Here is a 20,300-nt window from a genome sequence, read left to right as displayed (position 1 = left end):
GGGGAGAGCACACCCTAAGCCCCCCTGCATGCATCCCCTGGCTCAGAGGCAACAGAGGGCCCTGTGGGGACTCCCTTTGTTTCCTCTCTGCCACCTGTGCCTCTCTCTGCCACTGCTATGAAAAGCATTGCAGAGAGGAAGTTTGTAATATGCTTGGCAGGCAACAGCGGTCCGGCCATCCATTAGGTGGCCACAAGACCATCACAACACCACCAAGGATCTCTGATCCTTGGCGGTTACGGTGGTGCCAATGTGGTTCAACCACCCAAATCGTAATGGGGCTGACCGACCACCAGTGCAGCGGTGCCCATACCGGCACCATGGCTATGGTGGTCCAATGGACCACCCTAGTCATAATAAGGCCCTGCGGGTTTATTATGACTTTGGTGTTCTTGGAGTAGGACGGCTATGCCGCCGCCCTGCTCCTAGACCACCAAAGCCATAAAAACACCTGCCAGAGTACGACTTTTAAAGTCTCTGGCTGACAGTTTTTGGGTGATCCTGTGGTGGTGCATTCGAAAAAGTCACTGCAAGGGGAGCATCAAAGGCAGTTCCTGCAGGACATGGCCTGTCAAGGCCATGCCCTGCAGGAACTGGGGGTACATGCAGACAGTTGTGCCTCCCTGCATGCACCCTATGGCAGAGGCACAAGTGGGCCCTGTCGGCCCCCCTTTGTTTCCTTACCGCCACACTTTTCATAGCGGTCGCACCGCCATAAAAAGTGTAGCAGTGAGGAAACTCATAATATGCTTGACGGGGCTGCTGCGGCCCCGCCCAAGCATATTGCAGCCTCAAGACCACTGAAACATCGCCAGGGTTCTCTGATCTCTGGCAGTTGCGACAGTACCAATGTGGTCCGACCGCCCAAGTTATAATGGGGCGGTTGGACCACTGTTGCGGCGGTGCCCGCATCGCAACAGTGGCCGTGTCCTAATAAGCCCCAAAACTGTCATCTGAGATTGAGCAAAGTTTACCCACTCTAGAGGTGTAGAGACCTTTGTGTATTTACACTGAAAAAACTGCCACTTTATGAAAATCTAATAGTCTTTTTGCGACTTTTTGAGTCTTGTAACAGGCTAAACAGGCATTCGCAATGCAATAGGTCTCGCATTTGTTAAAGTTGGAGCTGTTGGCATTGAAAATGACTATGTTCTTTAATTTTTCATTTGTATTTGCAATAATAAATAGACTCCTTATAAGCAAAGTAACCTATTAATAATTGATAGAAATGCCAAAAGATAGAGCAGGTTATGCAGATGATATGAAATATATGCAATAAAAAGTAGTTAGTTGTTAATTTTAATACTGTAAAAGTTATGCAAATAGTTTTTAAAAATATGCGCATTTGGGAGCCTTACAAATATTTGGGTTGATGGTGGACGCCGCCACTGCAGTTTCTGGCCTGCATTTGGCTGGGGGCTCCATTGTTTTAGCTCTTTGGGGTTGTGAGGGATGTGATCTGTAACCGGGGTATCAATTAGTGGTCTGGTTGCCCAGCCCACCTCATTTCCACAAGCTGGGGGCCCTATAGGGATGACTTACTTCTGGCATGGTTATTATAGATTATTATCTGAGTGACTGAGGAAGCAATATTTTGGGGAACATTCTTATTACGGGTGGGATCTTTTATCTGGTTTCTGGGGATGTTAAGAACCAGGAGAGGAGTCACATAGTGGGCTCACGAAAATTGTGAATCGGGCTGGTTAAAATGAACATGTCTACTTTAGCGTAATCTGTATGGGGAGCATTAATATTTGCCAAGAACTGTAACTTGTTGAATGGTGAAGTAATTGTTTGTCAGTCATTATTGTTTTGCAAAATATGTTCTTGTTAAAAACAAGGCGAGAGATGTTTATTTCCAACAAAATAATTCTACCTCAGTTCAGTTCTTGTGTTGGCTGGTTGTTTCTTGGGGCTCCACGCAGCACGTCAAGGGTCCCTTTCTTATGTTAGTGATACAAACTTATAAGATCCGAATGACAGCTCAGCTACAGAACGTGTTTCATCTGTGTAATATTACCTGCAGATCACGTTTTTTAATAACTGCAAGTCAATTGTGGCCTGTCATCCTTCCAAGGTTAAACAAGTAACTAAGAAATAATCCAGAATTACAAAAAGAAGAGGTTGAACCTCGAATTCCCGCAGTTCTAAAGACAACACTTACACAGAAATATACTATTTCTACTTTAAGTACTGGTTTTTATCTATGACGCCCGGACAGAAATAGCAAGCTTTAACAAGGTCATATGTTGAAGATTTTTACAATTAATATTTTTGATATTACATGGCGTAATTTTGACCACAGACCATTTTATTAAGTTACAAGCTGCTTAATGAAATGTATTTTAAATTATTAACAGGACCACCATTTATTGAACATGCAAGAAGATGTTTGGCTTTTCTGTATAACCGTTTACATTTGTGTAAAAAATGAGGTACTGATCATTATTTTAACTCTATCTGGCACTTTGTTAGGCTTAACTGTCTAAGGGCCAGATGCACAACTGTTTTTGCATGTACAAACGGGTTTACGAACCAGTTTGTGCATGCAAAAACAGCATGGGCCATGTACAAAGCCTATTTAGAGAGTTGCAATTTATTTGCGACTCGCTAAATAGGTTTTGCGAATAGCTATTATAGGAAGGGGCGTTCCCTTACTAATCGCGAGCGCAAGCCTGTGTATGAATGTTTTGCGTCCGCAATTGCTGGCACAAAACACTCGCAAATTACCACCCTCTTCAAGAGGGTGGTAATGCACTTGCAAAAGGGAAGGGGTGCCCAGGGAACACCTTCCCCTTTGCAAATACAGGAAAAGTTACCACACAAGTAACACTTATGACTGACAGAGAGGTCAATGGCGTGGTCTGAAGCCTAGTATTCTGTGGTACGACCATGAAATAGGAGTCCTAATTCAATTGTGTCACCAGTGACGTAGCCAAGGTATCATGGGCCCCGAGTGCAAGGAAGCAAATGGGCCCTTTGGCCTCTGTTTACATTCTAAAATTCAGCAATAATGAGGGTTCAGTGGGCCCCGGTGCCACTGCACCTGCTACCAATATGGTAGTAATACACCCCTGTGAAAATCACTGCGTAAGCTGTTGAAATCAATGAACACCACGTGCTCCCTAAAACTGTCCACAAAACTTTCAGGGGTGAGCAGGTGTCCTGTCAGTTTTACAATGCGTGCCAGGCGAAGCTAAACTGTGAATTCCAAATGTGGTTCGAGTGCTCCTTATGTTGCACAACACGTGGAAACTTGAACCCTGCTTCTAAACACGTTCCATGGACACGTTTCAGCAGCCAGGTCTCGGAAATGTACCGTGGAGCTGAAAAGCACACTTGGCGCAGGAACAATTTCCCCAAATAATATTTTAAAGACTATGGTGCAGATTTACAAGCCCCTTGCGCCTCTTTTACGCCGCCGTTGCGTCACTATTGTGACGCAGCGGCGGCGCAAAACCAGCGCCATGCTGCGGGGTATTTACAACGTGACGCATCTGGGAGATGCGTCACGTTGTGAAGCCCTGCGCCAGAAGTAGGCGTTCCTGTGCAGGCAGGGGCGTTCCGGCGCAGGAACGCCTCCTAAAAGTGGCTGAGTGAAATCTACAAGATTTCACTCAGTCACTTTTAAACCAATGCTGCGTCAAAACCCTGCGCCTGCTTGAAGCAGGCGTAAGGATTGATGCAGCATTGTAAAGATAGGGCACCCCGGAGCCTTGCTGGAGCTGCGTCACGCTTGCGACGCAACTCCAGCAATGCGCCACCTTTACGGCACAGATGCGTCACGCATCTGTCCGTTTTTGCCCCATGGTGCGCCGCATTGTAAATGCGGCGCATCCATGGTGGCGGAGCCGTGACGCACAATAACTGGAGCATCTCTGCTGATATGCAGGGATGCGCCAGTTATTGTAAATCTGCCCCATAATACATATAGGTGCTCTCAGTGTGCCAAGGTAACATATTTCACCAAAGAAGACACCAGTGGGAGGAGAACCTTCAGTTCTCAAACTTCCAAAGTCGATGAGTGACAAACTAATCCAGTAAAGGTTTTTGCTTTGCATTCTGGGATTTGCAGTCCTGTTGGCCCCGTGTTTAGCTCAGGGCTGCAAGTGCCAGAATAGGAAAAACATGACTGCATCAGCTGTTTATGCAAACAAATGGAAAACCTCAAGGCTCTGTATGGATACAATGAAGTCTGTATTTGACACCTTACAAGAATCTGATTTTCGCTCTACAAAGCGGAATTCTATGTATGTATGTAATCTCCCGAATGCCTTCAGGCTACAGGGATAGCGTAATCAGCAAGGGTTTGCACGACACCTGGGTGCACAGGCGGGGCGCACGCACTAGCAGCACTTAAGAAAAGTCTGGCAGGGAAAGTATTTCTGGGTCATACACTTTCTCCCTCGCTCTGCGGGGAACCCGAACTCGGCCAACAAAGTCATGCATGAAAACTAAGATCAGTCCAAAACAAACCAAACCCGCGAAACACATTTCGAGGAACCAAACAAAAGAACAAAAACATGTTAAAATTAAAACAATGACGAATCGCTGCCTTCCAAGTGCCTCACTGAATGTTTCCGTCACATTTCATAGGACGACATTGATTTGAAAACACAGTTCATGGCATTTTGTCATGTCCAGTGAATGCATGCCTTTTGGTGTGGAACGCCTTTGTTTTGGTAAGTGAAGGTATGTTTTGAGCTCCCTGTCACGCTTGCTACTCCGCAATCACTGATCAGGATGTTCTCGGAACGAACTTCTGTGACGTATATACACATCACTGTGTAAAATGCTCGATGTGGCGAAGTAAATACAAACAAAACAAAATCGGCTCAGCTGTTTGAACTGAGCATGAGAGCAGCCTGATCAATTAGCAGCCTAAACATTTTTTTGTGGGTGGCAACTACTGTGCCACTGTAAATCACACAGACACCTACGACAAGGTATGAAGCGCTACATTAGTAAAAGTCAACAAAGCAATAAAGAACAGTACGATGTTGCATCATGTCAGGAGTGTGTAGGGATGGCTCTCAGTCCTTTTTGCCCCCTCCCGGTACTTATAGATTTACTTTCTTCGCTGTATAAGCAAGACTACAATACCCAGTATGCACCTTCACAAATATGACTGGATGATCTCTTCACGCCTGCAAGGGAACATCTTGGGATCACTAATGCATTACGAATGCTATGAAAGTTCTCGGGTCCAAACAGGTATGATTAAGGTCTGCTGGGTCTTCGGTAATTTGATCCCCAGCGCTCTCCCCTCCCCCGACCCTCTCACCGGCTGCACACAAAAACTCACCAGCATCCCCTCACATCGGTCCAGAGCCTGGAAAAGCCATAGGACATGCCTGTCTCCTCCTGGGGCTCTAGACAGGCCGCTTGGTCCTCCTCCTTCGTGGCTGCTCCCCCACCTCAGCAGTGCTTCAGCCCGGCAGTGTCAACAACACTTTACCCCACCACTTCCTGCAAAGGCTCGGGGGACCTCCAGCTCTATGTAAATATGCCTCCCTATGTCATAGGATGCTCTCCTCAAATCAATACGCAGCACCCCTGCTCCAGTGTCCTAGACTCCCCCCAACTCCTCCCGCAAAGGGCCATACTATAGGTGTCTGGTCAGGCGCAACTTCACCCACGCATCCGCGCGCTGTCACGCGTCCTACCTCCGTCGGGTAGCATTACCTGCACAGGAGAACAGGTGTTATTAGGCAAGCCCCTGTGACAGCTCCAGTCCTGTTCCAGACCCTCCCTCCCCCTTCCATCTCACAGATCATACTCCAGACCCCTCACTGCCAAGCATCGCTCCTGGTCCAGCCCTCCCCACTGCACAGCTCCTAGTCCAGACCCCAACCACCGAGCACAGCTCCCCCCGCCCTCGCTACCAGAGCACAGCTCCTCGTCTTGACTCCTCACTGCCGAGCACGATAATTGAAACCACATGATGGCCGGTGCGCGTAATAGACACCAATAGGCCATGGGCGGAGCAATGTGCCCGCCTTTGGCCTATTGGTGCTGTCTTAGAGAAAAACACGCATGCAAAGCCCAATAGTGTGCCCCTAAAGGAAAAGCACACGCTCGTGTGTGCCATTCCTAGGTCAGCATCTGGAACCCCATTTTTACCTACTAAATGTCTCGCGCTGCGCGAGCAGTGCTACGCACTGCAACGGTAGGCGCGAGACCTAAAAAGCAATGGCAGAGACAATAGTCTCAAAGGGGAGCTCTATTGACTTAATCTGCCAATGCATGAAAAATAAAACAATTCATTTGGCAAAAAAATCCGAACAGATAAAGAAATAAACTTCTTCCATGCCTTAGTGAAAATACATTTGAAAGCAGATACCATCTGTTGTCACTATAAAAGCAGAAAACATCTGTTGTTACAATAAACATCCGTTTCAAAGGAGAAAAGGGCTTCTCTTAAGTGTGTGTGTGGCATAATAAAACATACTGCAAATGGCAAGAGGTTCAACAAGGACAACAGTGAAGAAGGAAAATAAAAGTAGTACCTCAATCACGACGAGATCAGCAATCAAGCTGAACCAATCAGTACTAGGTCCGTGCTTCACCCGAGAGAAGAGAAAGTGAAGCCTGGCTAATTAGTATGCAGCAATTAAGAGCGACAGTGAAGCCAAATAATGTTAAGCAACAGATGACTGTTAGCCCCTTGTGGGATACAAGATCTCTTGAAAGCAAAAGCACATCCAGTGCATGTGCTGTCGCAGGCGAGACCTAAAAAAATAACCATTTATATATGTATTTTATTGTCTATTCATAGCAAGGGCACACATTGAAACTGATGGTGTGTAGAAAAGAACCCATGGCATTTCAAAACAACACTTTTGGCATATTTATGAGTGCTTCGCGTCATGCTTGCACCACGCACTGCGATACATGTGTGACGCAAACCTCTAAGTCAGATTTATGAAGCGACACAAAGCCACGTTGCGTGGCTTTGAATATATTAAAAGATATGGAGTAGGCAACGCACCACAAAACGCCGAGTTGCCTTACTCTGCACAAGCGAGGCATTCCATGGGAGTTGCAGTGGGTGTTCCAACGCAACTCCCATGTTTTTGACCCATTCCCAGATTTAAGAGGAACTGTCAAATGGGAATGCACCAAAAAGAAACGCCTCCCCAGGAGAGGCGTCACCAGGAGAAACATCTTTAATTCTTCTTGTATTTTCTTCTTTCTATGTGAGTTGCATCCTGCAGCACACAGAAAGAGGAAAATACCTCTCAGGTTTTGTTGTGCAGGAAGGCCCCTTCCTGCACAAAAATAACCCTGCCTACAACACAAGCACCTTGCACCATCGCGCAAGGGTGCATGCGTTGGCGCTAGGGTGTAAAAACAGAGCCAGCTCAGGGAGAAAGGACAGGAATATGACTTATTTGGATAAATACAGCTCATTGCTGCCCTTTCCCTGTGATGCAAGGCAGAGCAGCACGGTAACGCTGCACCACAAATGTTATAACTATGGCCATAAGTTCCTCCTAAAAATGTGCTTCTATAGCCTTATAGCCCGTCGTAGCGGGCTATACCGGCTATTAAAGGCCCGCTGCAGCGCTAAAGGCCCGAGCCGAAGGCGAGGGACTTTAACAAGGCAGCGGGACTTTAATAGCGGTATAGCCCTGCTACGAAGGGCTATAAGGCTATTAGAACATTCTGCCACTAGAGGGCAGAATGTTCTAACAAATTAAACAAAGGCCTCTCGAAGCTCGAAGGGATTTAAATCCCCTCGAGGTTCGAGAGGCTTTTGTAAAACATTGGAATGTTTCTCTGCTGGACTTTACCGGCCCGTAGAAGCAGGGAGAACTCCATTGTCAACAATGGAGCTCCCAACATTCCAATGTTCTAATAACCTTTAAACCGCTTTCTTATAGTCACCCAACTCATCTCCTGAAGCTCCTAATTGTAACTCAATTTCTTGTAATTGGTCAAGTGAATATTTTGGGAGTTTACCAACCCCTACCACCCCTCTACCACCCAAGCAAAAGAATGTAGGATTGGGTTTCCATTTTTGTCCTATCAATAGCTACCAAAAAACGAGTCAACAGCCTATACCACTGACTCCATTTACAAACACAACTGGCTGGAATTAGTAAAATAGTTGACTAAACTGTAGTAAAGAATATGAAACTATCAAAGGTTAAAATCATATGCAAACAAGTTTCAAGGTTTACTTGCAGGTAGCACAGGACTGCAAAAAAACTTTTTGTAACAATTCTCAGAATGCAATACCCACCAATCGCAGTGACTGGCAGGTGATTTCAGTCAGGATCACAGGAAAGGTATAGGCATGTGAAGTTCTGTACACAAAAAAATCTGCTTCCCAAATATTGAATCTCTATGGTATTGTAAATATTTCCTAGTTTCCTGTATTCAACCAAGCTTCTCTGCAAAGTTTCAAGATGGCCCTTTAAAACTTTAATTTTTGCGTTAATATGATTTATGTGAAGCTGGTCACCTTCCTAAGAAGGTGCTTATAGACTAATATCTCGCAGTAGTTTCTGGGTTTACATCTACATAGCAACAATTGGTGGCATGGTGTTGTTACATGTACCTGACTGGGTCAGAAGTCAAAGTGAGTTTTGGGACGAGATTCCATCGTTCGGTTCACCAACCCAGGAAAGTGCATGTCGGTCCACATTGGAACTCACTGCTTGGATGCCCTGATATTCTTCCTTCTAAATGCTTCAGCAATACTCTGATTCAGGTTAAGAGGCCTGGCCCATAATGCAGGGCGGAGGATGCAAATTGATAAAATCGATATAAAATATTGATTTCCTTCTGAGTGCATAAGAAAATTAGACCAGGGTTAACTTCAACCTAAAATAAAGCAAAACTCCAAAAAAGGCAAGTGCTGTGTAAATTTGGTACAGAGTACAACACACAATCAGTCAAATAAAACTCAGTACCCATTACAATATAAAAGGATGTTTTAATTAAAATGCTTTCTGAAACCTTAGGGTCAACACAGAAAATTGTCTAACAAACTAAAAGGAATTCTGTTCTGACTTAATTCCCATATTCACCAGAATGCAGGGGGGCATCATGGGTTGCTTATTTCCTGATAAATGTTGTTTTGGGTTTTACATTTCCAGAGGCCCAAATTCTTATTCGCCAGCGACTAGTATGGAATCAAACATTTCCTAATTTAAATGCACTGGATACCGATCAATTTCTGAACAGTATTGTTAAAGACAGGAAAAGCATGCTTCTGTAGTACGGAGTGGAGATGAATACAATGCTCAGATTGTTGATAGGGAATGATTATTGTGTGATAAATTGTCTGTTACTTAGTCCGATAATTTTATAATAAATAATTGGGTTTCCTGCTTCGTTACTAGTGTGACTATTTAATAGCATGTTAATTTGAGAACGCTTCTTTGTCAAATGCTGCACACAGTCTTTCAGATATCACAGTTTTTAGCATATTTTACAAGTTTAACATGTCTGTTTCCAACACATCCATCTTCTTTTTCAGTCTACAATTTATGCAATTGAACTTTTATAACAAGTGACAACTCTCTTGTAGCAGCAATATTTTCTACAAGTGAATGCACTGTTTTGAACGAAAAGTTTACCTTTAAAATGTCATTAAAGGTGCACCTAGTCTGGGCATGCCAAACTGCATTTGACACTACATATTTTTCCAAGTGTCTTTTATTCCACAGGATTAATGTTCTCCAGGAAACGAAGGACAAAGCATGACAACCCTTTCTTACCTATGGAGAGGTTTGATTTACAGAATGCTCAAGTGACAGGACCGCTCAGACATAAATAAAGAATACCAGAGTTACTCACACGTTAGTGAGAAGTGGTTTCCAACAGCTCACAGCCATAAACTACAAACATAATATAGGTATGTTATCATCTGCCTGTATAAGCATTTGTTCTTATGAATAGGCCTGGGCCAAAATTCCGTTCCGTTCGCGGAAATTGCAATAATTTGGCATTTTCGCGTTCCGCGGAAAGCGCGAAAATGTCAAAATTTCCGCATTCCGCAGCTTAGCGATAATTTATTTCTTGCTCGCGCTGTAAAATAATACATTCTCGCGTGAGCGCGATCGCCTTACCTGAATCCCCGCGTTCGCCGACAAGTTTTCCCGATCCGGTCGCGTTCTCCACGAGATGTTGGATTGTTGGTAGCCATTTGCGCTGTCTCGCGACAGTTCGCGCCCGCAGTAACGTCATGTGTCGCGCGATCACGTCTTTCTTCTCGCGATCATGCACCGCGAGACAAGTGAAAATAAGATGGCCGCGCCCGCGAGCAACCGCATGGGTAAGTTGGCGAGCCGCGACCACGCAGAAAATACCGCGAACGGGCGGGAAAAAAACTTCTGCATCTTCGCGATATTTCTGCGTGTTTGCGGAGATTTTTTACTTTTTCGCGATAATTTGCGAAAGTGAATTTCGCAAATTACGCCCACCCCTACTTATGAATAGCCCCAAACTGTTTACCAGGATCACACAATACAGTCAAATTATTAAACTAGAATCAGAGCCCAGGGCTTCTGTGTCGGTGAGAAACAGTTTAAACACTACGCCATACTGCCTTAACATTTATTTTTAACCTGTTTTATAAATGTGCAGAAGACCCACTGAACAGTTTTGTATGAACAATAAACAATATTTAATAAAATATGCACACATAATATGTATTTCGATAACACAAAATAATATATTAACACTATTAAACAGTTGCCTAAAGTAAACAGATTATGCAAGGTGAAAAGTATACAGTAATATCCAATACTGCCGGACAGCTCGAAAGCTACAGCAAAGAAATACATGCCTTTCACAGCTGGAAGTGCCCCTTAAAGTGCAGGCTCTCGGATCTATTCTTAAAAGAGGCAGAAGATGGATTGATCCTAAATCTGGTGGCATGGAGTACCACATCCCAGGAGTACTTCTCAATAAAGAATGCATAAGAGTTTTTGCCACAGAACGTGACGGACGATAAGTGCACCTGGGATGCACATTTTTCTTCAGAGCCGTCCTCTTGCAACCAACAGAAAATTCCAGGTCAATCTGACAAACAGGAACAGTTTTCTAACAAAATAGGATTAGCAGCAAGCTGCGGGAAAGCATCCACTTGGGCTTACATGTTGTCCAAAACCACCCATCCCTGGTTATTTTAACAATTAAGGTTATTGGTGCACCATTGGCGGCCAGACAGGTTCATAAACATTTTGTCCCCATACTTTATTTTCTAGAAGAAATACTTTTTGCCATTTAGTGGAAGGATATTACAATTTAGTGATGACTTCTGTGACCAGAGGAAGGAGGCCAAAGGCTCTGTTCCTTTACAAGATTACGGACCTCCACAGTGACTTGCAATATCCTCGTTGCGTAGGCCAACAGTATTTTATTAATTCGAATACATGGTCACACCACCACTCTTTCACCAACCAATTTAAATCTTTGGGTTCTTGATGGACTACATTTCTTTAGCTCACACTATCCACCCAGGGTCTCTTGCCACTACTCCTTCATACAAAAGGTATTGTATACTTGCATTGCAGTTGTGTAAAATAAATTAGTAATCTACATCGTAAAAATAAACGCACCAACATGTACTTTGTAACATACACATATAAGCAGCTGAATGTAAGAAAATATAAAAAAAACCTCAATGTGTGTTTACATGCGCATAGATTCCTGCAGTCGCTCAATGAACTTTAGCAATGCAATCAATAAACATACTGTTATGTCTCCTTAACTGCTAAGGCTATTCGGTTTCAGGTAATTGTGTAAACAACAGTTACAGTACTACATGCATGTCAACAATTTCGAGCACATAAGAAGATTTAGGGAAAAATTGTGAGAATTGTAAATGGAAGTATCGAGAGAATTGTAAATGGAAGAGAGCTAAAATAAATACATTGAAGGATTCCAATTGTGAGGATCAGGCCTAAATCAGTAGTCTCTGGGCCTTGCAGTGGGCACAGCTACAGTCATATTATTACAAAAGATCAGTGATAAGGAAATTAGAGATATGGTTTCTACATATAGTGCAGTTTTCTATGTTTTATACTTTGAAATGTGTTTGTGTCTCCACCCTCACCAAGTATCTCTGCTCTCTCCCCCTCCACAATGAACGTCGTCATCAGTTTTCTAAAATCATCCCCTCCACCCCTCTTCAGCATAAAAGTGCCGCATTCGTTAAGGTCACAATTAGGCAGCCCCCCAAAAAAGTGGTCCACATTCTCGGATCGCGACCTTTCATGAAACACCATTTGGTTAGTCTCTATGGAATCATTTTTAGATAAATGTTTGGTAAATTACGCATTTTAAAGATTATATAGCCAGTAACATTGGCAGAAACTAGAAGCACAGCACTTTGGCTGGGTGGACAAGGTGAAAAAACAGCCGAAGAGCCACAACACCTGAGGAGACTAGAGTTGCCAACTGGCAACATGACCGGTATTTTAATGTCCTGGCTGGTACGAAAAAAAAGAAATTCGCCTGAAGCCGGCCTTTCATTCCTCTGATCACTGTGTTCTTCGAACAGCAGACATAAAGCATAAGCTCTTAGAAATGTGTTCTAGCGCAGACTCATGACGGATAGTTAAACTAAACAAAGGCATAAAAACCATGTTTAAAAAAATGCAGACTTTTTATGCAAAGAGAGGTTCTTAATTACCATACTCTGGCATTTGCAGAACCGTAAAACATGATCAAATAGTAGTTTATTTTTTTGTGTAGTTTTATATAGTGTGAATGCAGCCCAAAGGCACCGAAGCGACTGACTAGTTACATTACACAGGATCAAATGAATTTTTATTTTAGTCTCGAACTGATTTACTTAGAATCACAGGATGTTGAAACAAGCCGAGACCTATTGGCTTTGCTAATGCTTGTTTCGTTTGCCTTTGGGAAAGATGATGTCACAGTAGGCCTATGCAAACATAGCTCCCCATCCACCAAGGCTTGAAAGACACTGGGGTCGAGGTGACAGGGGAGGGGATCAGGGAAAGTACACAGCCTCTACTGCTCCAGCAACAGAAAGGGGGGGGCAGGGCCACAAAATCACCTGGCTGCCAACGAGGCTGATGCCTCACTGCTTATACTCACCCCCTCCCCAGCCCACCATAGCCTAGGGAGGATGACTGGGAAGGGGTCAAGAGAAGCACACAGCTGCAATACTGGGGGAGGTGGGGGCCCGAGAGAGGGCTTTAAGTGGACCGGGTCCTACCAGTGCTTCTAGAAAGCAGGTGCGGAGGCGGGTCCCTATCGGGCTCTCCGTTTTTGCCCTCACCCTCTGGGTGAAAAAAAATCTTAACTCTGCAGCAGGGCCGCCCTTCACTGCCTTTGATATAACTTAAAAGAGATTCGTTATGGTTCTTGCAGTCTCATCATTTCAGAACTGAAGCATTTTCCATGTTATAAGCAACAACTACAGCTTCGTTGTAGGTATGATGTTATATGTTGCATTATATATCTGGATGCAATGACAGAAGCATACAAATAGCAGTCAGGCGGAACACTATGCTAAACAGAGATGTTTAGCTTATGTGTTTTTAAGCCATGCCCTCAATTACAACGGCCACGACCCTTAGAGAGCTCCTCCCTCCCCCCAGTTTATCCATCCCACTTAAAGCCCTGGGCGGAAGTGAAGACGACCCAAAGGACCCAAAATCACCTGCTCCAACGACCCCCACCCCGTACATACTCACATCTTCCTCGCCCGCCACGCCCTGGCAGAAACGGACCAGCAACCCCCTCCCTCCCACCCCTAAGGGCCAGAGCACCACCTGCCCCCCAGCGAGGTTGCATCTCAGACTCATGCCCTCCCCCGCCCATCAGAGCCCTAAGTGCGATGACATGACAGAAGAATGAAGGAAAGGCCATGCCCTGGCATGACTGGTCCGGTTAACAGAGGCCCTAAAAAACACAGGTCACTCTAAAGCACTGGCCCATCGCCCAATGCCCGCCTTCCCAACCCGACCCTGGCGTTGGACCCTCAAAAGTGCCTTATCTGTCGTAATGAAGCTGCCAGGTTAAATGGACCAGGTTCGAGGCTGGGCGTCGGCTCAACATCCTGTGATATTTGGCAAATGACTTAATATAACTAGTGGTCTTGTAAAGCGCTCAAATACCTTCGGGTGGAGTCCGCGCTATGTAAAATTGCAAAAAATAAATGTTAAGAATGTTTTTTTCCTCCTTGATGTCGCGCGGCTGCCCAGGGCTTAGCCCCCACCCACAGAAAACAATCATTTTTTGCTACAAAGTGTTTCCGGGCCGCCAAAATAAACCTCAATAAGAATGAAATGTACATGTGGCTCACCTGACAAAAACATAGGAATCGATAACAGCAGTAGCATAGTAGCTCTTAAGCGTCTTTTAAAAGCTCCTGTAAAGTGCTGCGCACGAGCAAGGAAAGTTTTTCAGGGTTTAGTAATATGAGAAATCCCCTTCCAGTTCGCCTGTCTGTCCCCTGCCCTTCGGCTATCTTCGGGACTTCTCGCGCTCCACAGGCTTTGGTTTTGACAACGCCTTGTCGTTGCAGACCGGCTCTTTCCGAGTCCGGCCTGAGTGATCAGCAACGGAGGAGGCAGCAGCCAAGCCGTTTTGAGTCGGGACTCGGCAGTGTTCTCATTGAGGCTAGGCTTTCAGTGAGAGTGTCTAAAGGGGAGTGGAATGTGTAACGGGCGTGGCTAAAACGCATAAACTAACTTTTTGGGATCCCTACAGTGTGCCACCCGATCGATATTTTGGAGCAAGATTAAGTCAGATGTGAAATATTAACAAGGACTAAACGGCTGACACTGATTATCTTAACGTTTTTAGGTCTCGCCTGACCCAGCGCATGCGCTGGTCTGGCGAGACTTTTTGTGAGGGCTCAAAAAAGTGCTACCAGGCCAGCCTAGAGCTATAGTGCATGTGCGCGGGCGCCGTGCTTGATCGCGATCACTTTCGCGGCCGCACGGCCGCTTTGATGTTTGATCGCGATCACTTTAGTTTTTATGGTTGCTTTTACTCAGGCCAGCACCCAGCATGGGCCGAACTGATTAGCAGAGTAGCTCGCTGGCGCTGTTCGCACGTCCTGTTAGCGCACTTTAGTTCAATGACTTGTTAGCGTTTCTGGGTGCTCAAATGGGGATCATTTCTGATATTTGTGTATTCCTATATGTTTAATTGCTTAATTTTTGCTCGTAAGAAACGGTCACTCGTAGTCTTGGAAATGTCACTCCTAATTACACTGACATTATGAAAATGTCATACATCGCAATCTAACTTTGGCAGCTATGAGCTGCGCAGCCAGGCAAATCAATACCACGTCGGAGATGTCTTTTGCAGGTCATTGTCATTGTTTTCTATCAAGGTTGCCCCCCCCCCCCCTGTGATCACGGCTTGCAGGGGGATTGGCCTCCTAGGCGGCCATTCATTAGGCGGGCGGCAGTTGTGTTTGTCCTAGCGCGCGAGTCTCTGGCAGAGCAGCGCCTTATCTCAACTTGAGAGCTAGAGTTGCACTCAGACTTGTGTTGGACAAGACTGTCGGGTAGGAGGCAGGTTTTAGCTCTAATTTGAGTCGTGTAGGGCCTGTAATAATGCACCCCACATGAGGGGCACTAGGACCTGCCCGAGGGAGGACGCGGGCGGGCGGAAAGGGAGGAGCCGGGGGCCAGGAACGGCAGTTAGCCGATACCCGAGATATAGCGAGGTCGCAAATAAAGAACCTCCACAAGAACCAAGAGTGTCCGTGTTCCTTTTGTCCACGCAGGACACTACATCTGGCGACGAAGGTGGCGGACCCAACACACGAGGGAAGGCTAACTCGGTGTGGCCCCTGGGAAAGGGAAGGACCTAGCTGCGTGGGGCCGGAAACCGCGTGGCAAGTGAGCAACGGCGCGAGCGTCCTCGCGTGCTGGGAGCCCACCCCAGCCATCCGGGAGTGTGCCAAACTGCCCGGAGCTCGCACCGCGTGTGCATGTGGCATGTACTGAGGGCTAGAGCCTGCCGCCTGCCTACTCGCCGGGAGCCCACCTCGGCGGTGACTTCATTCGAAAAAAAAAAAAAAAAAAAGGGGGACCGAAGAAAGAGCTGCCTCACCTGGTGCCTGGCCGGAGAAAGTGCCGACTGAAACTGACAAGCGGTGAGTGAGAGAGAGCGTGAATAAATAATCTAGTCCCCGGTGAAGAAAAGGCCAAATCTCGTTGCACATGAGACTCTTGCGGCGGCCATTTTGAAGTCAGGCAGTGTTATCCAATCCCCTGTCAGGGATACTCGGCGGCCATTTTGAAGTCAGGCAGAGAACCTGAAATAGCAAACAAGCACTGGCGAGTGCAATGAACATAGCAAACAAGCACTGGTGAGTGCAACAAACATCATAAACAAGCACTGGCGGGTGCAACGTACATAGCAAACAAGCACTGGCGAGTGCAACGAACATTATAAACAAGCACAGACAAGCGCAACAAACCACGAGATGACGGAGTCTGCTCCGGCTCCCATGGGTGTGCTGGGAGTCTCGTTCCTATGCCCTCCAGAGCCCCTCACTCTTGAATCAGGCGGGGGCATGGGCCTGCTGTGGCAAGAATGGCTAGAAGATTTCACGGACTTCATGAAAGGGTCTCAGGTAACGGACCTGGAACAGAAACTGATTGCCCTCAAGAATCTGGTCGGCAAAGAAGTTGGACAGATCATAAAAGAGCTGCCTATTGAGTCCGCTGGCTCATATGATAAAGTCTGTGAAGCACTAAACCGCAAGTTCCTGCACAAAAAGAATGTCGACTATGAGCGATACACCTTCAACCTAGCTTCACAGGAAAGAGGTGAACAAATGGGTGTATTTGTCACACGTCTGAGTCGCTTGGCAAGATTCTGTGAGTTTGATAATTTCTCCACCGAAGATGCCCTCCGACTAAGGATCATAGAAGGCTACCTATCAGAGTCCCTGAGGCGCAAACTGCTAAAGAAAAGCTACCCGCTAGAAGAGATTGAAGAAATGACAAGAGTTGAGGATCAAGCCGATGAACACGCAAAGAAGATGGAAGCCGGGAGAAGTGAAAAACGTGAACAGGCATTCAGAATGCAGTCTCGACAAGCGCATGGACGGTCCTCACCTCAAGTGCGCTCCTCCAGATCCAAGAAACAATACCACTCGTCAAGCAACTCACACCGAAGCGCGAGCCACACTCAGAAACGATCGGAAAGACAATTGAAATGCTACAGATGCGGCTACGACTTTCCGCATGCAGAAGCATGCCCGGCACTAGGACAACAATGTCGGAAATGTGGCAGAAGCAACCACTTCGAAAGCATGTGCGGTACATCACACAAGCATGACCAACGAAGACAGCCCCGGCAACACCATCCCTCGGGCAGTTGTCACCACGTCAGAGCAGTTCAGGATAGACGAGACTCATCCACAGGGTCGTCACAATCCAGCTGTCACTCCTGCCGGACCTGTCAATCTCGACAGTCGTCATCGAGAGAATCCAGCTCCCTCTCACCCATCCCACAAGACCCAAACGAATATATCCACTTCGTGGCTGATCCTGACCGGCTAAAAGAATACCCACGGCTAGACATCAGAGTTGGCTCTCATCACACCAAGTTCGTACTGGACAGTGGGGCGTCACTAAACTACCTACCTGTAGTGGAATATCAAAGAATGAGGCCGCCTCCCAAACTGGTCGACGCCCATGTGCAAGTGTACACGTGGATGTCAAAAAAAACACTGCCGTGTCTTGGGAAGTTCGCAACCGATCTATCGTATCGCGATCGCACGATACAAGCCTACATTCACGTTATTGAAGGGCCTGAGGCAGACAGTTTGTTAAGCCTGCCCCCTGCAGAAAGACTAAAACTGATAGACATACTATACAAAGTGGATGAAAAACTAGATGTCATTCAAAAGTTCCCCAAACTTTTCCAAGGTCTCGGAAAAATGAAAAACTGCCAAGTCAGACTGCACATCAACGAACAAATCACACCGGTGGCCCAACACCACCGAAAAATCCCATTTCACCTGCAAGCAGCAGTAGAGAAGGAGTTGCAAGACCTACTAGAGGCTGACATTATAGAGAGAACCGATGGGCCCACACCATGGGTCTCCCCGGTCGTAGTAGTCCCAAAGAAAGGAGAGACAAGCCAAGTCCACCTATGTGTGGACATGAGAGCATCTAACACAGCGATAGAGAGAGAGAGAGACACCCGGGCCCCCACATCAGCGACATGATCACGTCACTCAACGGAGCAAAAATATTTTCAAAACTAGACCTCAACAAAGGATATCACCAATTAGAGCTGCATGAGCGGTCCAGATACATCACGATGTTCTCAACGCACCTAGGGCTATTCCGGTACAAAAGACTCCGTTTTGGGGTGTCCTCAGCAGCAGAAATATTTCAAGAAGCAATTAGAAGAAAAATTCATCATGTGCCTCATGTACTAAATTATAGCGATGACATCCTGGTATACGGAGCAACCACTCAAGAACATGACAGAGCACTAGATCGGGTTTGTTATGCACTGACAGAGGCAAACCTCACACTCAACAAGGACAAGTGTGAATTCCACAAGCCAAGGCTGAACTTTTTTGGACACATATTCTTTGGAAATGGCATGAAGCCAGATCCTGAAAAGGTAGCAGCGCTAAATGACACACCGAGCCCAGAGGACGTTGGCGACGTACGTTTGTTCCTAGGCATGGCCAGCTACTGCTCCAGATATATACCAGACTACGCCACAATAAGTCACCCCCTGAGAACGCTCACCAAACAAGGGCAGCCGTTCCTGTGGTCCACTCATTGTGAAGGGGCGTTCAGAGAGATAAAGAAATCGGTAGAGTCGGCTAACAACTTGGCCTACTTCAATACAAAAAAGAAGACAGATATCACAGTGGACGCCAGCCCAGTGGGGCTAGGAGCCATCTTAGCGCAATATGACAGAGAGGAGGACCGATGGCACATTGTAGCATATGCCAGCAGGAGTCTAACAGACACAGAGAGAGCATACTCCCAGCCAGAAAAGGAAAGTTTGGCTGTCGTATGGGCGTGTGAACATTTCCACATATTCATCTTCGGAAAACACTTCACCCTGGTCACTGACCATCAGGCTCTGATCACAATCTTTGGAAACCCTCGAGCAAAAATGCTGCCACCGATAGAGAGATGGGGCCTCAGGCTACAAGAATACACGTACACCATCATACACAAGCCCGGAAAAGCTGAAAACCCTGCTGACTATATGTCCAGACATCCGACCAAGACCAGCCGATGCGAGCAATCGATTGCGGACGAATACATTCACTTCGTGGTAGATCAGGCTAGACCCCCTGCAGTTCCACTGGAAGCCATCCGCGAAGCGACACAATCTGACGTCACCCTACAAGAAGTAAAGAGCAGGATACAAATGAACAGCTGGCGACAGGCGCAAACAAAGGGACAAAATGACCAAGAGATGGCAGCGTTCAAGCACGTCCACGAAGAACTGTCCATAGCGACCAATGGTCTCATCCTAAGGGACACGCAAATTGTGATCCCACGACAACTAAGACATGGGGTCATAAACCTAGCACATGAAGGACACCAGGGCATAGTAGCAACGAAAAGAGCACTCCGCGAAAGAGTCTGGTTTCCAACACTGGACCAAATGGTGGAAACAACACTGAAGGACTGCCTACAATGTCAACTGGTGAGCCCTCCAGATCCCCCTGCACCGCTACAAATGTCTCCACTACCGGAGGGCGTCTGGCAACACGTTGCCATTGATTTCTTTGGGCCATTCAAGTCGGACCAATATGTGTTGGTCATCATGGACGAATATTCCAGATTCCCCATTGCACAACTATGCACATCCACGAAAGCATCCAGCGCCATATCAATACTAGAGGAAGTCTTTGCTGCGTGGGGCATTCCTCAAGTGGTGAAATCCGACAACGGGCCCCCATTCAACAGCCACGACTTTGCCGACTTTGCCCAACACCTCAACTTTAAACACCGGAAGATTACACCACTATGGCCTCAGGCGAACGGAATGATTGAACGTTTCATGTCCACGATCAAGAAAGCAATACAACAGGCGGACCTCACTCGAAAGAGCATCCAGACAGCACTGAACGAGGTACTAAGAGCCTATCGAAACACACCCCACTCCACCACGGGCAAGTGTCCGGCCACCCTCATGCTAGGACAGCCCGCGTGCACTAGACTACCAATGATAGGTGTCCCCGCGAGTGAACAATACCCCGACTCTGACCATGAGGAAATTGCAGCCACAGACAGGCTGAAGAGAGAGAAAATGAAGGACTACGCGGATGAACCGCGACATGCCTCTCCCGCTGA

At 46.4% G+C, this 20,300-nt stretch overlaps 1 protein-coding gene across 2 annotated transcripts in view; it reads right to left on the bottom strand.

Annotated features, from left to right (window-relative positions):
- LOC146809601 (uncharacterized) overlaps nucleotides 1-14,614 on the bottom strand; it is a 177,867-nt gene extending 163,253 nt beyond the window's left edge. The window contains exon 1 of one of the 2 annotated variants that reach the window (XM_085616440.1): nucleotides 14,297-14,614. In XM_085616440.1, coding sequence (XP_085472566.1) covers nucleotides 14,297-14,333 — 37 coding nt within the window. In that variant the 5' untranslated portion in view covers nucleotides 14,334-14,614. The remainder of the gene's footprint in view (nucleotides 1-14,296) is intronic. The other variant, XM_085616441.1, reaches the window with a different exon arrangement.
- Between the last annotated feature and the right edge of the window lie 5,686 nt (nucleotides 14,615-20,300).

Source organism: Triturus cristatus, chromosome 7 (assembly GCF_964204655.1).
Source record: "Triturus cristatus chromosome 7, aTriCri1.1, whole genome shotgun sequence".
Lineage (NCBI taxonomy): Eukaryota > Metazoa > Chordata > Amphibia > Caudata > Salamandridae > Triturus > Triturus cristatus.
This window is presented reverse-complemented; position numbering and strand designations above follow the sequence as displayed.